Raw genomic sequence first — 26,068 nt, forward strand, 5'->3', positions numbered from 1 at the left:
TCAGAGTCAAGAGATCCTGTGTAAACTCTGCACTTTGAATAGATTTGGGGGACGGACGACTGCAGATAAACAGGTACAACGTATGCAGGCGTTAGGAAGATTTGTTTAATTTCTGTGTATCACCTGAGGTCAAACACATCACTGGATAAATGTAAGGCATGGGTGCCCAACCTGTGGCTCTCCAGGTTGTTCGGAACTACAAATCCCATGAGGCATTACAAGGTTGACAATTACAAGCATACCTCCCAAAAGCAGGCATGATGGGACTTGTAGTTCCGCAACAGCTGGAGGGCCACAGGTTGAGCACCCATGATGTAAGGGTTTACAACCACTTTAAATTTACCATGATGGAAAGCATTGCAGTCATGGCAATGTGAATGGACAACAGCATCCATCATGTGCATCTGTAGGTAGGCAGTTGGGGGTGGTAAAAACAAAAAGGATGTGGAATAGACTCCCTCAAGAGTTGGTTCTGGCCAGCTCAGTGGATTGCTGTAGGAAAGTCGTGGATTCTTTCTTGGATACACAGAATATAACTGGATATAACATTTATAGGTAAAGTTGATCCAGGGAATATCCGATTGCCTCTCAGGGGATCAGGAAGGAATTTTTTTCCCTGCAGGAGCAAATTGGATCGTGCTTTGCTGAGTTTTATTTGCCTTCCTCTGGATCAACTGTGGGTGTAGGATTTATGTGTATATATATATACACACATACACACACACACATATATATATACACACATACACACACACACATATATATATACACACATACACACGTACATACATATATATACACACATACATATATATACACACATATATACACACATATATACACATACACATATATACACACACACACATATATATACATACACACATATATATACATACACACATATATATACATACACACATATATATATATACATACACACATATATATATACATACACACATATATATATATACACACACATATATACACATACATATATACACATACACATATATACACACACACATATATATATACATACACACATATATATATACATACACACACATATATACACATACATATATACACATACACATATATATACATACACACATATATATATACATACACACATATATATATACATACACACATATATATATACATACACACATATATATATACATACACACATATATATATACATACACACATATATATATACATACACACATATATATATACATACACACATATATATATACACACATATATATATATACACACATATATATATATATACACACACACATATATATATACACACACATATATATATACACACACATATATATATACACACACATATATATATACACACACATATATATATACACACACATATATATATACACACACATATATATATACACACACATATATATATACACACATATATATATACACACATATATATATACACACATATATATATACACACATATATATATATACACACACACACACACACACACACACACACACACACAGGAAGTTAATTTGCAGGGATTCTCTTTCACTTCCTGTTTTGGCTATGGGACAGGAAGTGAAGGTAAATCTCCCCAATGGGACGCAAATGACAAAAAATAAACTGACAGGAGTTCTAACCATCCCTTAATCTATCCAAAATGGAAATAAAAAATACTTTGCCTATAGTTCTACTTTAAGATGACCCCCCCAGCTGGAGGGAGTCAATTGTTAGCTGCTCCCTCTGAACACTCACCGGACACAGACCTACATAACAGTTCATGTCAAACAAAAATATGTATTTACTCCAAAGCATTGTAACCTGCACAGCTTACACAAAAACCCTGATTCCTACCGAGAAAAGACTCATTCCTGCGTAGGAAAAATAGAGAAACACGATATTTAGACTGAGTACAGAAAGTAGATATATTGCTGCTGTTTACAGTTTTTTTTTTCCACCTCGGCATGAAAAGGCAAATAAAAACCTAAAAATTAAATGTTCTAGTATAAAAGACTGTTACAAGCTTAGGAAAATACCAGCGCAATATAGTGAACGGTATATAAATTATTATAATCCCACTAAGAACCGAGGAGCGACATGGATGAGCTGCGGGGTGACAGAAGTATGGGTGAGGTGAGAAGTTTGTCTTCATGGGACTATACTCCCCATTAAATATGATTTATGGAGCAGCACTTGAAGCCTATGGCAGGGGGTCCGATGAATGGCTTCTGCCTAATTGTGCTCCTGGACTATGCAGAGTGAGGAGGACACCACTTGCTTCTGACCAACAATGGTAATCCACACAAGGACGGGCGAGCTGGCGAACCGTCTCCAAGGGTGGCGCCATTTTCCCGTAGGTCCCATTTTCGGTGCCTCTCCACAAAAGTTTGGCTGTAGAATGTTTCTACGGTGCGACTGTGTGAGGATCATGGTCTCTAAGGTTTCCAGTCAGTCTATCTTCTCACACCTCAAGGGAGTCACCCCCTTATTTCTGTTCCTTCGTAGGAGCGTAATACAACTCCAGAGGCTTGCTCACCTTCCAGTACTTCTCATTAACGAGCTCCAGGGTTAATGATCCATTCAGAGTCTGAGGAAGAAATAAACAGAAGAATTCATGAACTAAGGAATGATGGCCACTTGAACCTTTAGCGTAACCATTTCCCACTTTCCCTACCGCCCTATAGAACTACTGCTACAGGGCTGCGCAAAATCACGTACATATACGTGATTTGCATTTCCTGGTAGGGCGGCACGCATGCACACCACCCTACCTGTGCCGCCATTGGCAGCTAGGAATGTCAATCACCGGGTCCCGTCCGGAGATTCCCTACCGGCACCCGGCGATCGCCATGTCAAACTGACAGGGGAGACACCTGTGTGTAAACAACACAGGTCTCTCTCCTGCCAGCAAGGACATGCTGCTTTGTATTTCTCTGCACATCATGCCTCCCTAGTAAACACAGGTCTCTCTCCTGCCAGCAAGGACATGCTGCTTTGTATTTCTCTGCACATCATGCACGGAGGCATGATGTGCAGAGAAATATAAAGCAGCATGTCCTTGCTGGCAGGAGAGAGACCTGTGTTTACTACGGAGGCATGATGTGCAGAGAAATACAAAGCACACCCAGCACATAATGTTAAACAGCATACAGCACACAGTTAACCCTTTGATCACCCCAGATGTTAACCTCTTCCCTTTTTATTAGCACTGATCACTGTATTAGTGTCATTGGGATGTCAGTGGCAGTTAGTAAGTTTTCCCCCCCAGTGTCAGACTGTCCGCCGCAGTCCCGCTATATAAGTCGCTGATATGCCTTAGCAAAGACATGGAGCAGAATACATTTTGGCCTAAATTTATGAAGAAATTTGATTTTTTTTTTTTATTTTTTACTGGATATGTTTTATAGCAAAAATTAAAAAATATTGGTTTTTTTTTCAAAATAGTCGGGTTTTTTTTTTGTTTACGGCGCAAAAAAATAAAAACCGCAGAAGTGATCAAATACCACCAAAAGAAAGCTTTATTTCTGGGGAAAAAAGGACAGAAATGTAATTTATGTACAGTACTGCATGACCGCGCAATTGTCAGTTAAAGTAACGCAGCGCTGTATGTCAAAAAACGGCCTGGTCAGGAAAGGGGATAAATCCTCTGAAAGGAAAGCGGTTCAGACCAGGCCTATTCTGACACTTTGTTTACATGTGAAGATCAGTATTTTCAGTATTTTGTGAATATCAGGGTCCTCTGCCCTTAAAAGCATCAGAACAAACAGAGATAGGGGTGATCAAATGCTTTCCCAAGCCATGCAATGGCTTGTTTACATCTGGTGAAACTGAAGTGACAAAACACTCTTGCTTCTGGTCTCTTATACCATAGAGATGATCAGGGATATTCCAGCCCCTGTTCCGCTCTATGATAAGCCAGCAGAAAATTCCGGCTTCAATCCTAGGCTCCCCAATGGGACAGGAGAGCCCAGGAACCATCGGAGAGCGACAGGAGTAGAGGGCACCCTTTCCTTCACTTGTAAAAGCAATCCACTGGCTATTTAGATACTAGGATTGCTTTTATAAACAACATCGCTGACTGTAAAAAAATTTATAACTGGGATGATGCCTGCAGCTGCATCCCAGTATAACCACTTTAACCTGGTGACGTACATGTATGTTAGTCAGTCTTAACCACTTCCAGTCCGGAAACTTTTACCAAACTGTGAAATCTGTATATGATACACAATCATTAACCACTTCAATACTGGACACTTTCCCCCCCTTCCAGTCCGGACACTTTCACCCCCTTCCAGTCCGGACACTTTCACCCCCTTCCAGTCCGGACACTTTCACCCCCTTCCAGTCCGGACACTTTCACCCCCTTCCAGTCCGGACACTTTCACCCCCTTCCAGTCCGGACACTTTCACCCCCTTCCAGTCCGGACACTTTCACCCCCTTCCAGTCCGGACACTTTCACCCCCTTCCAGTCCGGACACTTTCACCCCCTTCCAGTCCGGACACTTTCACCCCCTTCCAGTCCGGACACTTTCACCCCCTTCCAGTCCGGACACTTTCACCCCCTTCCAGTCCGGACACTTTCACCCCCTTCCAGTCCGGACACTTTCACCCCCTTCCAGTCCGGACACTTTCACCCCCTTCCAGTCCGGACACTTCCACCCCCTTCCAGTCCGGACACTTTCACCCCCTTCCAGTCCGGACACTTTCACCCCCTTCCAGTCCGGACACTTTCACCCCCTTCCAGTCCGGACACTTTCACCCCCTTCCAGTCCGGACACTTTCACCCCTTTCCAGTCCGGACACTTTCACCCCCTTCCAGTCCGGACACTTTCACCCCCTTCCTGCCCAGGCCAATTTTCAGCTTTCAGCGCTATCACACTTTGAATGACAATTGCGCGGTCATGCAACACTGTACCCATATGAATTTTTTAGCATTTTTTTGAGACAGATAAAGCTTTATTTTGGTGGTATTTATTCACCGCTGGGATTTTTATTTTTTTTTTGCTATGTAAATTAAAAAGTCCAAAAATTTTGAAAAAAAAGTGTTTTGTTATAAAATTTTGCAAATAAATATTATTTCATCAAAAATCTTGGCCAAAATTTATTTTTAGTAAAAAAAAAAACCCAAATTAGTTTATAACCAAAAATTATAATTTTTAAACTTTTTTAAAAAATTTTTTTTATTACTATTTATTTTTTTTTACATACTGTCACCCTAACAGTAGAGTGTCACCATGGTGACACTGTACTACTTGTGCGGGGTGATGAAGATTTTTTTTTTTTTTTTTTTACACCCGATTGCTGTTACACCCATAAAGGCAATAATTTCTCCTCCTCTCTAGCTGCATTCTTGCAGCCATTAAGAACTACTGAGTGAGCTGTGATTGGTCACAGCTTGTCACATGGTACAAGTCCGTTGTGAATAGCCTTGTACCATGTGACCTCTGTGAACATTCACAGAATTCACACGTAGTAAGCAATGATGTCACAAGTGACATCATTGCTTACTACTCTGCATGTGATCACTGATTGGCCAATCAGTGATCACATGATCGGGACCTCGCACAGAGGTTCCGTCCGACGATCGGTGTTTCACTGTTTTCCGGAGGACACAGCGGGCACCAGATTGCGGTGCTGCGCGCTCCCACGCAGGGGGCGGAGGAGGCCGTTTACAAACGGCCACCCTCCCCTGCACTGCCACCGTCTGTCCGTTTATATACAGCGGCCGGACAGCACACACAAGCAGGGGGCGGGGAGGCTGTTTACAAACGGCCACCCTCCCCTGCACTGCCACCGTCTGTCCGTTTATATACAACGGCCGGACAGGAGGTGGTTAAAGAGTTTAAATCCGTTAAACACACCCCATGTGCATCAAAAGAAAAAGAACAGCCATGTTTATATTTTAGAATCAGTATTTTTTGCCAGAAAATGTCTTCGAACCCCCAAACATTATTTATATAAATATGTATGCAAAGTGGTGTTATGATGTGAAGGGGGTGATGTAATGTAGAAGGGGGCTATATTGTATTGTAAAGTGGGGGCACTATGATATAAAGTGGGGCGCTGAGATATATTTATAACATTTGTATTGTGTTTTTTCTGGATTTTTGGTTGATATTCTGTCTCTATCGTTCTAAATGTACCTATGATAAAAATTAAAGACCCTTCATTTCTTTGTAAGTGGGAAAATTTACTAAATCTGTAGAGGATCAGATCATTATTTCCCCCCACTGTACATATCCCAAAGTTGCAGGAATGATCCATTTCTCAACTGCCAACAGCATATTCTTACCGTGTATTGTCCACCGGCAGCCCCCGCGCAGATATAAATGGTGTATTGCTTCTCGCTGACCTCCCCCAGTGACACGGCCTCTGTTCCTCCCCGCTGCGCCTGTTCCTCTAGAGCAATCCGAAGAGCCAGATACTTGGAGAGATGATCAACTGTGGCGTTTGCTGTGGTCTTTACAAACCTGCAGAGAAAACCCATCTTGTTCAGATCTATGCTGGTTAATGTCAGGATGATGCAAGGAAACAGTGACGGCTTTTGTGAGCTCTCACCTGGTTTGGCTGTAACCGTCCTTCTCCACCAGCAATGGGTGGGCCCTGAACACCAGTTCGATTTCACTACCGGCCTCTCCCGTTCCCTGTGGGTCTGGACTTCGTACTCCACCTTCATGTGACAGATCTGGTTCTGCCCCAGAATCCTCTGAAGCTCGAGACCTCTTGCGGGATGGCCCGGCTTCCTGGTTGCTATGTACCGATGGATTACTAACGTGAGAGCGACTGTCGCAGTTATCCTCTCCACCACTGAAAGTAGTGTTGTCTGACTCGTGTTGGTGTTTTCTGACCCTCTGTGCCCTGATCATAGGAAGAAAGTGGATGAAAAGTTAAAGGAGGAGAAAATGGGGGATAAAATGAATCAAATACAATATATATGAACTGAAAATGTTTTGGATACATTGTGCAAATGATAAATTGGCAATGAATAATAGTTCTGTGATCACTATTCGTGTACAGGCTGGGGTGGTCCCTGGACCAAGCCTGATTGTTTACCTGCAGTGCAGTCGGAGGAGAGGCCATTTAGCTAGGAGAGTCTGTGCCCCAGAGAAGGGAAACCAAACTGATATGAGGCATGGAGGAGATCAGCTATGAGGAAACGTTAGAGGAACTGAATTTATTCTCTCTTGAGAAGAGGAGATTAAGGGGGGATATGATCTCCATGTATAATACATAAGGGGGGATATGATCTCCATGTATAATACATAAGGGGGGGATATGATCTCCATGTATAATACATAAGGGGGGATATGATCTCCATGTAGAATACATAAGGGAGGATATGATCTCCATGTATAATACATAAGGGGGGATATGATCTCCATGTATAATACATAAGGGGGGATATGATCCCATGTATAATACATAAGGGGGGATATGATCACCATGTATAATACATAAGGGGGGATATGATCTCCATGTATAATACATAAGGGGGGATATGATCTCCATGTATAATACATAAGGGGGGATATGATCTCCATGTATAATACATAAGGGGGGATATGATCTCCATGTATAATACATAAGGGGGGATATGATCTCCATGTATAATACATAGGGGGGGGGGGGATATGATCTCCATGTATAATACATAAGGGGGGATATGATCTCCATGTATAGTACATAAGGGGGGATATGATCTCCATGTATAGTACATAAGGGGGGATATGATCTCCATGTATAATACATAAGGGGGATATGATCTCCATGTATAATACATAAGGGGGGATGGGATCTCCATGTATAATACATAAGGGGGGATGGGATCTCCATGTATAATACATAAGGGGGATATGATCACCATGTATAATACATAAGGGGGATATGATCTCCCTGTATAATACATAAGGGGGGGATATGATCTCCATGTATAGTACATAAGGGGGGGTATGATCTCCATGTATAATACATAAGGGGGGGGGATATGATCTCCATGTATAATACATAAGGGGGGGGGGGATATGATCTCCATGTATAATACATAAGGGGGGGGGGGGATATGATCTCCATGTATAATACATAAGGGGGGGGATATGATCTCCATGTATAATACATAAGGGGGGGATATGATCTCCATGTATAATACATAAGGGGGGATATGATCTCCATGTATAATACATAAGGGGGGATAGGATCTCCATGTATAATACATAAGGGGGGATATGATCTCCATGTATAATACATAAGGGGGGATATGATCTCCATGTGTAATACATAAGGGGGGGATATGATCTCCATGTATAATACATAAGGGGGGATATGATCTCCATGTATAATACATAAGGGGGGATATGATCTCCATGTATAATACATAAGGGGGGATATGATCTCCATGTATATTACATAAGGGGGGATATGATCTCCATGTATAATACATAAGGGGGGATATGATCTCCATGTATATTACATAAGGGGGGATATGATCTCCATGTATAATACATAAGGGGGGATAGGATCTCCATGTATAATACATAAGGGGGGATAGGATCTCCATGTATAATACATAAGGGGGGATATGATCACCATGTATAATACATAAGGGGGGATATGATCACCATGTATAATACATAAGGGGGATATGATCTCCATGTATAATACATAAGGGGGGATATGATCTCCATGTATAATACATAAGGGGGATATGATCTCTAGGGGGGCTAGGAGGGAACAACAGTGCGGGGGGCAGCAGCTTGGAGGGAACAGTGATGGGGAAGGGGGGGGGTGGCAGCGTGGACGGAACAATGTAGGGGGCCAGGAGGCAACAGTGCGGGGGGCAGGAGGGAACCGGAGGGCAGAATACTGGGATGTTTAGCGGTTTTGCTCTGCACTGTGGGGATGTGATCTTCTGTTCACCTGCTTGTTATGAATGGGTAGGTTGTGGCGGAACTCCGGTTGAGAAACACTGGCTTAGAGTATAGAATTAAATAGTATAGATGTTCAGATGGTTTTTTTGACAGCAGGACAAAGTCTTAAAAGAATGAAAATATCCCCTCCCCATAAAATGCTCCTGCCGTCCTGTACCTGTTCATTGCTTGCATTTTAAGCCCCTCTTCAATGCTGCTGCTCAGGGCCTGTTGATTATGCAGCCGACTCAGCTTTGCCAGAACTCGATCCTGGTGGGCCTCATACTCGTCTCTGCTTGGGTAGATCTTGGAGATTAAAGCGTCAAAGTTGGGGTCTGGGCGAAGGGATCGTTTAGAGACGAGCTTCTTTCTGCATGTGGGGCATTCCTTGTTCCTGAAGAAGAAAGACACTCTGTCATGTCACTAATAGAGACGTCGCATCGATTTCTGCTATTTTCCAACATACACACAGCTAAAACCGTGTTACCAAAACGTCACTTTAATCACAAAGGTACACAATATCCAAGGCCATAAGGGAGCTCAACTGCAAGTTGAGATGAAGGAGCCGTGAGTGGTTGTGAAGAAACTGACCCGCTTCGTAGAGCAGTGACGATGCAGTCTGAGCAGAAGCGATGGAGGCACTCTTTGGTGGTCATTGTGTTCTTTAACATGTCCAGGCAGATGGGACACATGAGCTCACTGTGAAGGCTGCGTGGGGACACGGCTATCTCCGTACCATCCATGATGGCTTCCTAGGGTGACAGAGAGAAAATACGTGCTCAGAGCCTGACTCCCATGACTCAGTCATTGATGGGGTGCAGAAACCCAAGGGGGATCAGACCTGCTAGGTGTACAGGGAGGAGGGTAACCATGGGCTCCTACATGGGAGGTGCTGACCTATCCTTCCTTTTCTGTCCTAAAACGATCGCGCCCCCCCCCCCACATATCAATGCTTCCTAATCTTTGCTCCCCACTTGCTATTCTATACCCCCCACCTTTTCCATTTTCTTTCTCCTACTAGTCAGACCATCAGTCTAAGGAGGCTGGTAAACCCCCTGTTGCACTTAGCCCCGATTCACATCTATGTGGCCGTGTGCGCTGCGTTTCGCACGAATGCCCATTCATTTGAATGGACTCCCGTGCCAAGCAGGGAAGAAGTCCCTACACTTCTTCCGAAAACACAGTCCGCACGGGAACCTCACTTCCCAGTACGGTTGCGCTTTCCAGTGCAGGCGGCGTGCCATTACAACTAATGGCACCAGCCCGCAGGTCCGCATTCCTCTGTGCGGGTGGTGCGGCTGCACGGATATTCGTGCGGATCCGCAGCGGCACCACCCGCACAGATGTGAACCTAACCTTAAGGTCCCTCAGGAACACACAAGAGCTACAGGCAAGGAATGCCAACCTGACAGCCTCTGCCCAGCAGTGGCAACGATAGACATCTGGCCAACGGGAACGTTTTGACCAAGCCACTACACTCTGTACAATCGCAAGTTCCCCCGATAAACGGTACAGAGAACCAGTTCTCTGCCCATCATTCTACAAGATTCCAAACATCTGCAGCACGGGGCCATTTACACACTCATTAATCCCCCTGACCTTTCCTTGGAAACCTCGCCTCTCCTTTGGTTTTGTTTATATGTTAATTTACAGTGGGGCAAAAAAGTATTTAGTCCCCACCAATTGTGCAAGTTCTCCCACTTAAAAAGATGAGAGAGGCCTGTAATTGGCATCATAGGTAGACCTCAACTATGAGAGACAAAATGAGAAAACAAATCCAGACAATCACATTGGCTGATTTTGAAAGAATTTATTTGCAAATTATGGGGGAAAATAAGTATTTGGTCACCTACAAACAAGCAAGATTTCTGGCTCTCACAGACCTGTACCTTCTTCTTTAAGAGGCTCCTCTGTCCTGCACTCATTACCTGTATCAATGGCACCTGTTTGAACTTGTTATCAGTATAAAAGACACCTGTCCACAACCTCAAACAGTCACACTCCAAACTCCACTATGGTGAAGACCAAAGAGCTGTCAAAGGACACCAGAAACAAAATTGTAGACCTGCACCAGGCTGGGAAGGCTGAATCTGCAATAGGCAAGCAGCTTGGTGTGAACAAATCAACTGTGGGAGCAATAATTAGAAAATGGAAGACATACAAGACCACTGATAATCTCCCTCGATCTGGGGCTCCACGCAAGATCTCACCCCGTGGGGTCAAAATGATCACAAGAACGGTGAGCAAAAATCCCAGGACCACACGGGGAGACCTAGTGAATGACCTGCAGAGAGCTGGGACCAACGTGACAAAGGCTACCATCAGTAACACACTACGCCGCCAGGGACTCAGATCCTGCAGTGCCAGACGTGTCCCCCTGCTTAAGCCAGTACATGTCCGGGCCCGTCTGAAGTTTGCTAGAGAGCATTTGGATGATCTAGAAGAGGATTGGGAGAATGTCATATGGTCAGATGAAACCAAAATAGAACTGTTTGGTAGAAACACAACTCGTCGTGTTTGGAGGAGAGAGAATGCTGAGTTGCATCCAAAGAACACCATACCTACTGTGAAGCATGGGGGTGGCAACATCATGCTTTGGGGCTTTTTCTCCGCAAAGGGACCAGGACGACTGATCCATGTACAGTACAGAATGAATGGGGCCATGTATCGTGAGATTTTGAGTGCAAACCTCCTTCCATCAGCAAGGGCATTGAAGATGAAACGTGGCTGGGTCTTCCAACATGACAATGATCCCAAACATACCGCCCGGGCAATGAAGGAGTGGCTTCGTAAGAAGCATTTGAAGGTCCTGGAGTGGCCAGCCAGTCTCCAGATCTCAACCCCATAGAAAACCTTTGGAGGGAGTTGAAAGTCCGTGTTGCCCAGCGACAGCCCCAAAACATCACTGCTCTAGAGGAGATCTGCATGGAGGAGGAGATCTGCATGGAGGATGGGCCAACATACCAGCAACAGTGTGTGCCAACCTTGTGAAGACTTACAGGAAACGTTTGACCTCTGTCATTGCCAACAAAGGATATATAACAAAGTATTGACATGAACTTTTGATATTGACCAAATACTTATTTTCCACCATAATTTGCAAATAAATTCTTTCCAAATCAGCCAATGTGATTGTCTGGATTTGTTTTCTCATTTTGTCTCTCATAGTTGAGGTCTACCTATGATGCCAATTACAGGCCTCTCTCATCTTTTTAAGTGGGAGAACTTGCACAATTGGTGGCTGACTAAATACTTTTTTGCCCCACTGTAGATGTTATTGCTTTTTTTACTTCTACAAATTCTCAATAAAAAAGTTTTTTTTGAAAAAAAAAAAATGTTATTCTAACAATTGCTCATACCATATACAGTACATGATTAAATATACATTTTTGTTTTATGTTAATATACATTTATAAAATGTAATAAAAATATTATGAGTAAAAAAAAAAAGATAAGTGCTGATATTGACCCTGGTGAGTGGGAAAGCAAAGAATCTTTGGACATTTTATTATGCACACACTGACATACCTGTGGGGTGCGGTGCAACTCGTACAGACTCAGCTCCCATGTTTTACTGGAGCACTGTGCGCTCACAGGAGTCGCCATCATTGCTAGTCTATGAAAGGAAAGAGATCACATTACACAGAGGTTGCAGTTAGCTACAGTTTTAAAAAAAAAAAACCAAACACAAGCATGTCATTCAAGTGACTGGGTGACAGCTATTTAACCACTTGCCCTTATGAAGGATTTACCCCCCCCCCCCTTCACGACCAGACCATTTTTTTGCTATTTGGCACTGCGCTATTTCAACTGGTAATTGTGTGGTCATGCAACGCTGTACCCACAGTAAATTTATGTCCTTTTTTTCACATAAATAGAGCTTTCTTGTGGCGATCTTTGATCACCACTGGGTTTTTTATTTTTTGTGATCTAAACGAAAAAAAAAAAAAAATGAAAATTTTGGGAAAAACACAATTTTTTTTTACTTTCGGTTATAAAAAATATATAATGAACTCAAAGTTAGTCATACATTTAGGCCAGAATGTATTCTGCTACATGTCTTTGGTAAATAAAATCCCACTAACTGTATATTAATTGCTTTGTGTGAAAGTTACAGCGTCTACAAACTATGGTATATACAGTGGGGATCGAAAGTTTGGGCACCCCAGCTAAAAATTTGTATTAATGTTCATAAAGAAGCCAAGGAAAGATGGAAAAATCTCCAAAAGGCATCAAATTACAGATTAGACATTCTTATAATATGTCAACAAAATTTAGATTTTATTTCCATCATTTACACTTTCAAAATAACAGAAAACAAAAAAATGGCGTCTGCAAAAGTTTGGGCACCCTGCAGAATTCATAGCATGCACTGCCCCCTTTGCCAAGCTGAGACCTGCCAGTGTCATGGATTGTTCTCAATCATCGTCTGGGAAGACCAGGTGATGTCAATCTCAAAGGTTTTAAATGCCCAGACTCATCTGACCTTGCCCCAACAATCAGCACCATGGGTTCTTCTAAGCAGTTGTCTAGAAAACTGAAACTGAAAATAGTTGACGCTCACAAAGCTGGAGCAGGCTATAAGAAGATAGCAAAGAGTTTTCAGATGTCAATATCCTCTGTTCAGAATGTAATTAAGAAATGGCAGCCATCAGGAACAGTGGAAGTTAAAGCAAGATCTGGAAGACCAAGAAAAATATCAGACAGAACAGCTCGCAGGATTGTGAGAAAAACAATTCAAAACCCACGTTTGACTGCACGATCCCTCCAGAAAGATCTGGCAGACACTGGAGTTGTGGTACACTATTCCACTATAAAGAGATACTTGTACAAATATGGTCTTCATGGAAGAGTCATCAGAACAAAAACCTCTTCTACGTCCTCACCACAAAAATCATCGTTTGAACTTTGCAAATTAACATATAGACAAGCCTGATGCATTTTGGAAACATGTTCTGTGGAGCGATGAGGTTAAAATTGAACTTTTTGGCCGGAATGAGCAAAGGTACGTTTGGAGAAGAAGGGGCACAGAAATTAATGAAAAGAACCTCTGTCCAACTGTTAAGCATGGGGTTGGATCAATCATGCTTTGGGGTTGTGTTGCAGCCAGTGGCACAGGAAACATCTCACGAATAGAAGGAAAAATGGATTCAATAAAATTTCAGCAAATTTTGGATGGTAACTTGATGCCATCTGTGAAAAAGCTGACGTTAAAGAGAGGATGGCTTCTACAAATGGATAATGATCCTAAACACACCTTGAAATCCATGAGGGATTACATCAAGAGGCGTAAACTGAAGGTTTTGCCATGGCCTTCACAATCTCCTGACCTCAACATAATTGAAAATCTATGGATAGACCTTAAAAGAGCAGTGCGTGACAGACAGCCCAGAAATCTCAAAGAACTGGAAGACTTTTGTAAGGAAGAATGGGCAAAGATACCTCAAACAAGAATTGAAAGACTCTTGGCTGGCTACAAAAAGCGTTTACAAGCTGTGATACTTGCCAAAGGGGGCAGTACAAGATATTAACTCTGCAGGGTGCCCAAACTTTTGCAGACGCCATTTTTTTGTTTTCTGTTATTTTGAAAGTGTAAATGATGGAAATAAAATCTAACTTTTGTTGACATATTATAAGAATATCTAATCTGTAATTTGATGCCTTTTGGAGATTTTTCCATCTTTCCTTGGCTTCTTTATGCACATTAATACAAATTTTTAGCTGGGGTGCCCAAACTTTCGATCCCCACTGTATATATTGGAATTTACAGAGCTTTTACTTTCTGATTGCCTGCCACATTTCTTGAGGTGCTAAAATGCCAGGGCAGTACAATCACCCCCCAAATGACCCTTTTTTAGTAAGTAGAAACCACAAGGAATTTGCTGAGAGGCATATTGAGTCCATGGAACATTTTATTTTTTGCCACCGATTTTTTGAAAATGACAATTTTTCTTTTTTTACACAAAGATGTCAGTTAAATGATATATTGCTCACACATGCCATGTCTATATGTGGAACAACACATTCTGCTACTTCTCCCGAGTATGGGGATACCACATGTGAAACGTTTCGGCAGCCTAGCTACATACAGGCCCCCAAAATCCAATGACCACCTCCAGGCTTTCAAAGGGCATATTTCCTCATATCCCTTTCCCACTATCAATCACAATTTCAGAGGCCCTAAAATGCCCCCCCAAATAACTCCTTTTTGGAAAGTAGACACCCCAAGGAATTTGATAAGAGGTATGGTGAGTATTTTACAGATATCATTTTTGTCACAGGGTTTTGAAAAAGAATAAAAGAAAAGAAACAGAAGGGCTTATTGTACAGATGGGCAGGATGAGGGAGATGAAGGGGTTAATGTACAGGTCACCATGGAGACAGGAAGGAGCGGAGATATACAGGAGAGGAGGTGGAAGGGTTAATATACCGATCCCACCATCACAATCCTCATCACCACCATCATGATCCTCACCATCATCATTACCACCAGCACTCTCACCACCAGCATCCTCATCCTCCTCACCACCAGCATCATCATCCTCACCACTATCATCATCCTCCTCTCCACCAGCATCCTCCTCCTCACCACCATGATTACCACCAGTATCATCCTCCTCACCACCACCATCATCCTCCTCACCATCATGATTACCACCAGCATCGTCCTCCTCACCGCCACCACCAACATCCTCACCAGCAGCATCATTCTCATCACCACCATCATCCTCATCATCAGCACCATCATCACCACCATAAGCATCATTCTTATCACCACCAGCACCACCATCCTCACCACCCAGCATCAGCAAGCTCACCATCATCATCCTCCTCCTCGCCCCCCGGCATCACCATCCTTGCCATCCAGCATCATCATCCTCACCAACCAGCATCATCATTCTCATCATCACCAACAGCATTATCTCCACAAGCATCATCCTTATCACCACCACCAAAATCCTCACCACCAAGCAGCATCATCATTCTCACCACCAGCATTATCCTCATCATCCTCACCACCAGCATCATCATCCTCACCATCAAGCATTATCCTCATCCTCATCCTCACCACCAGCATCATCCTCATCATCACCACCAGCATCCTCACCACCATCATCATCCTCATCACCACCAGCATCATCATCCTCGCATCCAGCATCATCCTCCTCACCACCATCATAATTCTCCTCCAGCCCGGAACCTGCAGCTCCCTGCACTCTGTACTGATGGCTCCGGCCTTGGCTCCTCCTTCCTCTGCTGTGACAGGAAGGGGCGGGCTCTCCAATGTAAACACTGCACTGTTTACGCTGTGATTGGCCATCTGGTGTACAGAGCCACCAAGAACCGCTCTGTACATTGTGTCTGTGCACTGCTGGATGACCGCCCACCTCACAGCCAATGACAGGCATCATGGGGGGAGGTCTGGAGGACGGTTTATAAGCGACACTTCAATGGTGGATGTTCATACAGGAAGAGCATGCAATCAGATTGTACAATCTGCTGAGACTACTATGATCAAATTGGTCGGTGTGTGCGCTGCAGATTGTACAGATTGACTTCACTGCCGGTTTCCCTTACTCAAGATGGCAGGGCCAGCACCCAACTGCACCAGATTGGTTGTGTAGTCCCAGATTGTACCATCATATTGGTCGGTGTACTCTCAGCAGATTGTACCATCAGACTAGTTGCAGTTTGTTCTGCAGATTGGTCGGTGTATGCTCTGCAGATTGTACAATCAGATAGTTCTGTACAGATTGCTCGGTGTATGCTCTGCAGATTGTACAATCAGATCGTTCTGTACAGATTGCTCGGTGTATGCTCTGCAGATTGTACAGACAGATTGGTCGGTGTAGATTGCACTGTATATGGTCACCTCTATGGTTCTCCCCCCTCCCCTGAGTACGGTGCTCTCCCCTCCTGTACAGTCCTGATCACGGGCAGACCTCGGCGGTGTCTCCGGTAATACCGAGGAGCGGCTGGCTCCTCTCCCCCTAAGAAGACACATCTCTCGGTCTGGCCCTCCCGCCGGCACCGTACACACACCGGGCCTGCGGCCACCACAGCACCCCCCATCCCTCCCCGGACCACTTACGTCACGTGAACCCCGGTGCTCGGTGCTGAACGGCGATAAAAACAGGAAACTCGCCGTCTTCCGGCAATACGTCACTTCCGGCGGGCAGCGCCAGACAGCGAAGAACACGGTTAGCAACAGCGGCCCGTTCAGCCACGCCCGCTGGTGATAACATCCAATCGGTAGTCGGCAGGGGGCAGCCACGTGTGACACGCCCACTCCGCTACCTCAGCGTCGCGTCCCCGCCTTTAGGGCGTGCCCTATCATAAAAAGGCGGGAACTGAGTGAAGGGATAAGTGTGAGGAGAAGCGTTCAGCGGAGATGTTTCCCTCAGGGACATGAATAGTGCGGAGTGGTGTCCGCCGTCCCTCCAGTCATAGAAAGTCAATTCACTGACCTGTAATAATATGGAATCATAAGTGTGATCCCCTCCTCCTTCCCTGTCAGATAATTCACTGCTCTGCAAGGCCAAGTTTACACTTCCGGTTGGGGGGCAGTAAAAATTGATAGCTGAGCGCCATTCAAATGCTGTGAAGGTGGGCAAATTGTATTAACACGTCATGTAAATATTCCCTTTGGCAGGCAGTGCCGCCACTGAATGTCCTCTATTTGGGTGCGTAGCGCCATGCTGCAGCTGCGAGCCTGAGGGGGTCATTCACCTGGGTGGTAATTACAAGGCTCAATCAGGTGGTAACATACCACCTGAAAAGCTGTTGACCACAGATCACTTTTCAAAGGAGCAGCAAGGGCTGTCACACATGTAGACACGCCCCGACGATGACCTAACATTGCAGCCTGGGGTTCCCATTGAAAAGGCCCAATCAGCTGCCAAACTACAGCACTCCGAGGGCGGGACTATCGCCTTAATAAAGCCTGTCAGCTACCCCTCCCCCCCATCACCGCTCTGAAAAGAGATCCACCGCAGCAGTGCCCATGGGGAAGATGAGCTGAGGCCCTGATCCCAACATGGATGAGCAACACACTCCAGCCCTGATCTTCATACTGACCCCCCCGAGTATAAATCCCCTCTGCAAGGGAACCTTCTCCTAAAAACATTCCTCCTCTTCCAGCATAAATCCCCCCTCCCATCCCAAATCCACCCCCCAATACCCCTCCCAGGACAAATCCCCCCTCCCATCCCAAATCCACCCCCCAATACCCCTCCCAGCACAAATCCCCCCTCCCATCTCAAATCCACCCCCAAATACCCCTCCCAGGACAAATCCCCCCTCCCATCACAATCCCCCCTCCCATCTCAAATCCACCCCCCAATACCCCTCCCAGGACAAATCCCCCCTCCCATCTCAAATCCACCCCCCAATACCCCTCCCAGGACAAATCCCCCCTCCCATCTCAAATCCACCCCCCAATACCCCTCCCAGGACAAATCCCCCTTCCCATCTCAAATCCACCCCCCAATACCCCTCCCAGGACAAATCCCCCCTCCCATCTCAAATCCACCCCCCAATACCCCTCCCAGGACAAATCCCCCCTCCCATCTCAATCCACCCCCCCAAATACCCCTCCCAGGACAAATCCCCCCTCCCATCTCAAATCCACCCCTTCAAATACCCCTCCCATCTCGAATCTTCCCCTCAATCCGCCTCCCATCTCAAATACCCCTCCCAGCACAAATGCCCCCTCTCATCCCAAATCCCTATTTCCCAGCCTAAATCCCCTCTCCCAGCACAAATCCCCTCTCCTAGCACATAATCCCCCCCCCCATCCCCTCTCCTAGCACATAATCCCCCCCCCCAAAAAAATCCCCTCTCCTAGCACAAATAACTTCAAACCATCCTTTCCCAGCACAAATCCACCCAAAATCCCCCTCTCCCAGCACAAATCCCTCCAAATTCCCTTTCCTAGAACAAATCCCCCCCCCCCCCAATCACCTCTCCTAGCTCAAATAGCCCTAAACCCCCTTTTCCAGCACAAATCCCCCAAAAATCCTCGTCTCCCAGCACAAATCCCATTTTGCAGCACAAATCCCTCCAAATTCCCTTTCCTAGAACAAGTCCCCTCTTCTAGCACAAATCCCCATCTCCCAGCACAAATCCCCATCTCCCAGCACAAATCCCCCCAAATCTCCTCTTCAGCACAAATTCCCCCAAATCTCCCCTCCAGCACAAATCCCCCCAAATCTCCCCTCCAGCACAAATCCCCGTCTCCCAGCACAAATCCCCCCAAATCTCCCCTCCAGCACAAATCCCCGTCTCCCAGCACAAATCCCCCCAAATCTCCCCTCCGGCACAAATCCCCCAAATATAAGGAAGGTTTCTTGGGTGGCCTGGGCTCTGAAAGGCTCTGTACCTGGTACTGCTGGTTGACCCTGTAGATGCACAGCAGAGTGTACGCTGTCAATCAGATTGGAAGCAATAGTTTGTATTTCTGAGTCTTCAGAAACCCGGTCAAATACAGACTGAAAAAGCTGTCTATGAAGATTCTGAATAAAATGAAGTGTCCGGACTGGAAGGGGTTAAAGTTCGGTTTGCTAGGCCTTTTCACTCATTTTGAGTTGTTTGCTTACTGATAAGTGCAGTATACTGTATCATTCAAACATGTTCAGAAGGTAATTCCTCTGAGTAACCTTGTTCCATACACCCTACTGATTCAGGGAGCAGTTCACCAGGATACCTAGAAGGATTCCTCTTTGATCTCAAGGATATTTCCTCCTTTTTTATAGAAACATAGAAAAGTGATGGCAGAAAAGGATGGAGTGGTGTATCGAGTCCGTCCGTTTTTTGTGTGTGTGTTTTTTGTGCTTATTCTTTTTTGGGATACTCAACAAGTTCTAATTCTTTTCTGTTGCCTCCACTCTAGACCCTACATTCTATTTGTTCTAACTCTTTTTGAGTTTTTATAGACTATACTTTAAAAAAATGTTTTTGGACTCCTCAGACTTTGGAATCTCTGTTTCCTATGATGGCAGGAGCCTATGATGCACAAAACTGTTCAACTTAATTCTTTACACAGAAGCCTGTGAGGTTCTAGATCACATGTGTCAACACACATGACACATCCTATAATCATCCAATAATAATACTCCATACACAACCAATTATATTCCTCCAATAATAATAATCTTCCAGCAACAATCCTCTAATAATAATTATCTAATAATAATCCTCTATACACATCCTATAATAATCCTCTAATTATAATTCTCCAATATGAATCCTCCAATAACAATCCTTCATAAACATCCAATAATAATCCTCCAATAATATTCCTCCAATAATATTCCTCCAATAATAATCTTCCATACATATCCCATAATAATACTTCATACACATCCTATAACAACTCACCAATAATAATCCTAATAATCCTCCAATAACAATCCTCCATACATATTCCATAATAATACTTCATACACATTCAGTAATGATCCTCCAATAATAATCCTCCATACACATCCCATAATAATCGCCCAGTAATAATCCTCCAATAATATTCCGCCAATAATGATCCTCCAATAACAATCCTCCATAAACATCCTATAATAATCCTCCAATAACAATCCTCCATACATATCCCATAATAATACTTCATACACATCCAGTAATAATCCTCCAATAATAATCCTCCATACACATCCCATACTTATTGTCCAATAATAATCCTCCAATAACAATCCTCCATACACATCCCATAATAATCCTCCAATAACAATCCTCCATACATATCCCATAATAATACTCCATACATATCCAGTAATAATCCTCCAATAATAATCCTCCATATATATCCCATAATAATACTTCATACACATCCACTAATAATCCTCCAATAATAATCCTACATATATATCCCATACTTATTGTCCAATAATAATCCTCCAATAATAATCCTCCATACACGTCCCATAATAATCGCCCAATAATAATCCTCCAATAACAATCCTCCATACATATCCCATAATAATCCTCCATACACATCCCATAATAATCCTCCAATAACAATCCTCCATACATATCCCATAATAATCCTCCAATAACAATCCTCCATACATATCCCATAATAATCCTCCATACACATCCCATACTTATTGTCCAATAATAATCCTCCAATAACAATCCTCCATACACATCCCATAATAATCCTCCATACACATCCCATAATAATCCTCCATACACATCCCATACTTATTGTCCAATAATAATCCTCCAATAACAATCCTCCATACATATCCCATAATAATACTCCATACATATCCAGTAATAATCCTCCAATATTAATCGTCCATACACATCCAATATTAATCCTCCAATAATAATCCTCCATAAACATCCTATAATAATCCTCCAATAATAATCCTCCATACACGTCCCATAATAATCGCCCAATAATAATCCTCCAATAACAATCCTTCTTACATATCCCATAATAATACTTCATACACATCCAGTAATAATCCTCCAATAATAATCCTCCATACATATCCCATACTTATTGTCCAATAATAATCCTCCAATAATAATCCTCCATACACGTCCCATAATAATCGCCCAATAATAATCCTCCAATAACAATCCTCCATACATATCCCATAATAATCCTCCATACACATCCCATAATAATCCTCCAATAACAATCCTCCATACATATCCCATAATAATCCTCCAATAACAATCCTCCATACATATCCCATAATAATCCTCCATACACATCCCATAATAATCCTCCAATAATAATCCTTCTTACATATCCCATAATAATACTCCATACACATCCCATAATAATCCTCCAATAATAATCCTCCAATCATAATCTCCCATACACATCCCTCTACATGTATGGCTGAACTGGCGTCCTCAGGCAGGAGTTCCATGTAGAGACATATCCGTCACTTCTGGTTCTGGCGATTGGAACGCACGTCGGCTCTACATGGCGGAGCAGCAGGGACACATTATGGCTGACTGTACTAGTGAGATATTGGGCAGTGCATCATGGGAGTACATACCTGGTTTTATATTGTTTTGTTTTAATAAAACTCCCACACTATGAGATGTATCTCCTTTGGTATACGGTGATTCGCTGCTGAGGGAAATGGTCATATTGGGATGATATCTGGAAATACACAGGAGAAACCCACCAGGATTTAAAGCCCTGGGCAAACAAGCATGTATGCACTTCCGATTGCCTGTTCCGGCGTCTGACGTCATTTCCGGTGAGTGGAACGCACGCCGAGCGGTGCGTTCCAAGGGGCCATCTTTGCATAGTGGATGAGTCTGCATCTGAGGTCTGCCATCCTGCTGTATACTAGGCTGTGGGGTCTTTATGCAAAAGTCGCTGTACATGGAAAATGGATCATTTTTAAGGAAAGATCGTTGTTTCAAATAAAATGCGGGTTATATCCTGCTAAAAAGTGAGTGGTCTGGAGAGATTCTTTTGATGAGAAACCACTACGGTATCACACTATGGTTTTTTCTTCTTCCTGATTTTCCTTGGGGGATTCGGTGAGAGGAGTAACCAGAAGAGGTATCCATATCCGAGAGGAGGCATTATTTGGAGGTCTTATATAAAGTAAAGGGGGTCCAGGAGCCCTTAATATCCCTGAAAGGCGTTTTACTCACTATTATCTGGTGAGTGCGGTTAATGTTGGTTTTTGCACTGGTGGATGGTGAAGGGATCAAAGGCACGGAAGAATCCAATGAAAATTACAATATAATTACAATTTAATTAATTTTGTCACGGGACTGTTATTTTGGGATTTTTTGTCACTGGACTTATTAATTCAAAAATTATTTATTTATTTATTTATATATATTTTTTTTATTATTTCATTAGCACAAAAGTGGTTTTGTGTCACAGTTTTTTAAGTTTGTTATTTATTAATTATTAATTTAATAGGTTGGGTGATGCAATTTATTATGTGGGTTTGCGCTGGTATTTATTGATATAAACAAGCGTGTATGACCTTCTTTTAATGAAGCGGTGATGGATGGTCAGTGAGAGCATTATTAGTGGCACAAGGTGGTGAAACGCACAGAAAAATTGCATGAAGATTTTTTGGAAGCACCAGGAGAACTTGTTTGCACACTATATGGTGTGGGACTTTCATTTATTTATTATAATATGTGTTTGTGTTATTGATACATAGCACTTTTTGTTATAACCTTTTTTGAATCCTCCAATAATAATCCTCAAATAAATAATTCTTCATTAATAATCCTCCAGTAATAATCCTCCCTGCACATTCCATAATAATTCTCCAATAATCCTCCAATAATATTCGTTCATACACATCCCATAATATTCCTCCATACACATCCTGACGTTTTCCATCCTACTCTTTATTTTTGTACCCTGAAGGTCCTAATAAAAACTGTTTAATAAAATAAAAACAGTCAATGTGTGTTTCGGGATAAACAGGCCGCTTCATCAGGACTACAAAAAAGTATAGATATAAACAATATAATAAAAAATCTCCATGTCAGGGGCGGACTGACAACTCATGAGGCCCCCGGGAAATAGGGGATCATGGGGCCCCTGTATCCTCGCCCAAACTCAAACCACACCCAAAAAAGCCTATGAAAGGTACCAGGGGCATCTCATGGGGCCCCCTACTGACCCTGGGCCCTCGGGCAATGCCCAAATTCCTGAATGGTCAGTCCGCCCCTGCTCCATGTGATGATTCTAAAACCCAACCCTGTATAAAAGTATCCACAAGTGTTTATATAAAAGTTATACTTTTTTTGTAAGTTATTAGATGAATCACATGGAGATTTAATTTATATCTATACTTTTTTGTAGTCCTGATGAAGGGAGAGTGTTATGACCCTCGAAACACGTTGGCTGTTGGCTATGGTGAACCATTGTGCTTTTTGGACTCTCTTACTGTTTTAGTCTGGTGCGCCTTCTTGTAGTTTATGCTTCCAGTTCTTTAACCGGGTCCTATGAAGATTGACTACAACCAATTTCACAAAATTGTGTACAGTGTAAAGAAGAATCCCAGAGTGTCAGCTAAAGACCTACAGAAATCTCTGGCACAAGCTAACATTTTTGTTGACACATCTACAATAAGGAAAACATTAAACAAGAATGGAGTACATGGGAGGACACCACGGAGGAAGCCATTGCTGTCCAAAAAGAATATTGCAGCACGTTTGAAGTTTGTAAAAGAGCACTTGGATGTTCCACAGCACTACTGGCAAAATATACTGTGGACAGATGAAACCAAGATTGAGTTGTTTGGGAAGAACACACAACACTATGTGTGGAGAAAAAAAGGCACAGCACACCAACATCAAAACCTCATCCCCACTGTAAAACATGGCGGAGGGAGCATCATGGGTTGGGGCTGCTTTTCTGCCTCAGGGCCTGGACGGATTGTTGTCATTGATGGGAAAATGAATTCCAGAGTTTATCAAGACATTTTGCAGGAAAATGTACGACCATCTGTCCGCCAACTGAAGCTCCGCAGAGGATGGGTGATGCAACAGGACAATGACCCAAAGCATACAAGTAATTCAACAAAACAATGGCTGCAACAGCACAGAATACGCCTTCTGGAGTGGCCCAGTCAGAGTCCTGACCTCAACCCGATTGAAATGCTGTGGCATGACCTTAAGAGAGCGATTCACACCAGACATCCCAAGAATATTGCTACACTGAAACAGTTTTGTGAAGAGGAGTGGTCCAAAATGACTCCAGATCGTCGTGCAGGTCTGATCTGCAACTACAGGAAACGTTTGGTTGAGGTTATTGCTGCCAAAGGAGGGTCAACCAGTTATTAAGTCCAAAGGTTCACATACTTTTTCCTCCCTGCACTGTGAATGTTTACATGTTATGTGCAATTAAACCATGGCAACATCTAATGTTTGTGTAGTATTATGTTCAGCAGACTGTGTTCTTCTATTGTGACTTAGATGACGTTCAGAGCACATTTTATACCCAATTCATGCAAAACTCCACGTAATCCCAAGGGGTTCACATACTTTTTCTTGCAACTGTACATATGCTTATGCAGGCCATAGATGGTTCGAAAATCTGCCGATTGTTCGTTCGATAAATGAACTATCGGTCGGTCTTTAAACCAACGTAACCACCAATGATTACAAAAATCGTCCGACTAATGCAGGCCATAGACGGGTCAAAAACCATCCGTATTTAAAAAAAAAACGAAAAATCGGTCGTTCAATAGGCCGATGTTACCACCAACAGTAAAAAAAAATTGGCTGATTTTCATCCCATCTATGGCCGGCATTTAATTACGTCTGTCCCTGCAGAGAGCTCCGCTATTATATTTGACATGAAAAAGAAGAAGAAAAACAAGAATTCCAGTCCGCTACTATATTTGACATGAAAAAGTATTGCGGTTGTAACAATGTATCTATTTGTATCCATTTTGGATACAGAGGTTTTTATTCGGATACAAATAGATACATTGTTGCAACCGCAATACTTTTTTCATGTTAAATATATTAGCCGACTGGAATTCTTCTTTTTCTTCTACTTCTTTTTCTTCTTGCAGGTCACGGCTCATGCGCAGATCTTTTATCAGTAAAAAGATCGGCCGATTTGCCCATCATTGCTGGGAAAATCGTCCGATCGGCAAAATCGGCCGATTTTTTCCAACTTCACCGATTAAAAAAAAAGTGCCAAAATCCCGAAAAACAGCTGCCCAATTAACCCGCTAACAGTGCGAAAATTGGCCGATTTTATTTTTGGCCGAAATATCGGCCGATTTTTGACCCATCTATGGCCTGCATAAGTCATGAAAATCATGACTTCATCACCCCCCAGGATGTCATTTTGTGACCTTTGGCACCCTCCCTCACGCTATGGAGCCTGACGGAATGAGACATCAGCATCGTGTCGTACGTACGATTATTCGGTATTTCTTCTTCGAAAATGCCCAGAAAAATATCCAAACGAAAAATGGCCATAATGGTGCTTGGCTTGTTATCAGTGGAGGAGAAAAAAACTAAGACCCCAAGGAAGAGCAGAGAATGGTCCAAAGACTGGCTGCCTCAACGGCCGTGTTTTCACACATGAACCTGCTTTCCAATTTGAGAGAAAATAAACCTGATGACTTCAAAAACTATTCACGAATG

General features: G+C 43.2%; 1 protein-coding gene across 1 annotated transcript; it reads right to left on the minus strand.

Annotated features, from left to right (window-relative positions):
• Positions 1 to 1,817: 1,817 nt before the first annotated feature.
• RING1 (ring finger protein 1) lies at positions 1,818 to 17,174 on the minus strand. Its single transcript, XM_089658952.1, has 7 exons — positions 17,031 to 17,174; positions 12,467 to 12,554; positions 9,530 to 9,690; positions 9,117 to 9,332; positions 6,594 to 6,893; positions 6,328 to 6,505; positions 1,818 to 2,621 (listed from the first exon to the last, which is right to left on the minus strand). The coding sequence occupies exons 2-7, from the start codon at positions 12,545 to 12,547 to the stop codon at positions 2,520 to 2,522; spliced, it is 1,038 nt and encodes a 345-aa protein (XP_089515078.1). The 5' UTR covers positions 12,548 to 12,554; positions 17,031 to 17,174; the 3' UTR covers positions 1,818 to 2,519.
• Positions 17,175 to 26,068: the final 8,894 nt, after the last annotated feature.

Source organism: Staurois parvus, unplaced genomic scaffold (assembly GCF_062004578.1).
Source record: "Staurois parvus isolate SC_StPar_1 unplaced genomic scaffold, SC_StPar_1.0 ptg001113l, whole genome shotgun sequence".
Taxonomy (NCBI): domain Eukaryota; kingdom Metazoa; phylum Chordata; class Amphibia; order Anura; family Ranidae; genus Staurois; species Staurois parvus.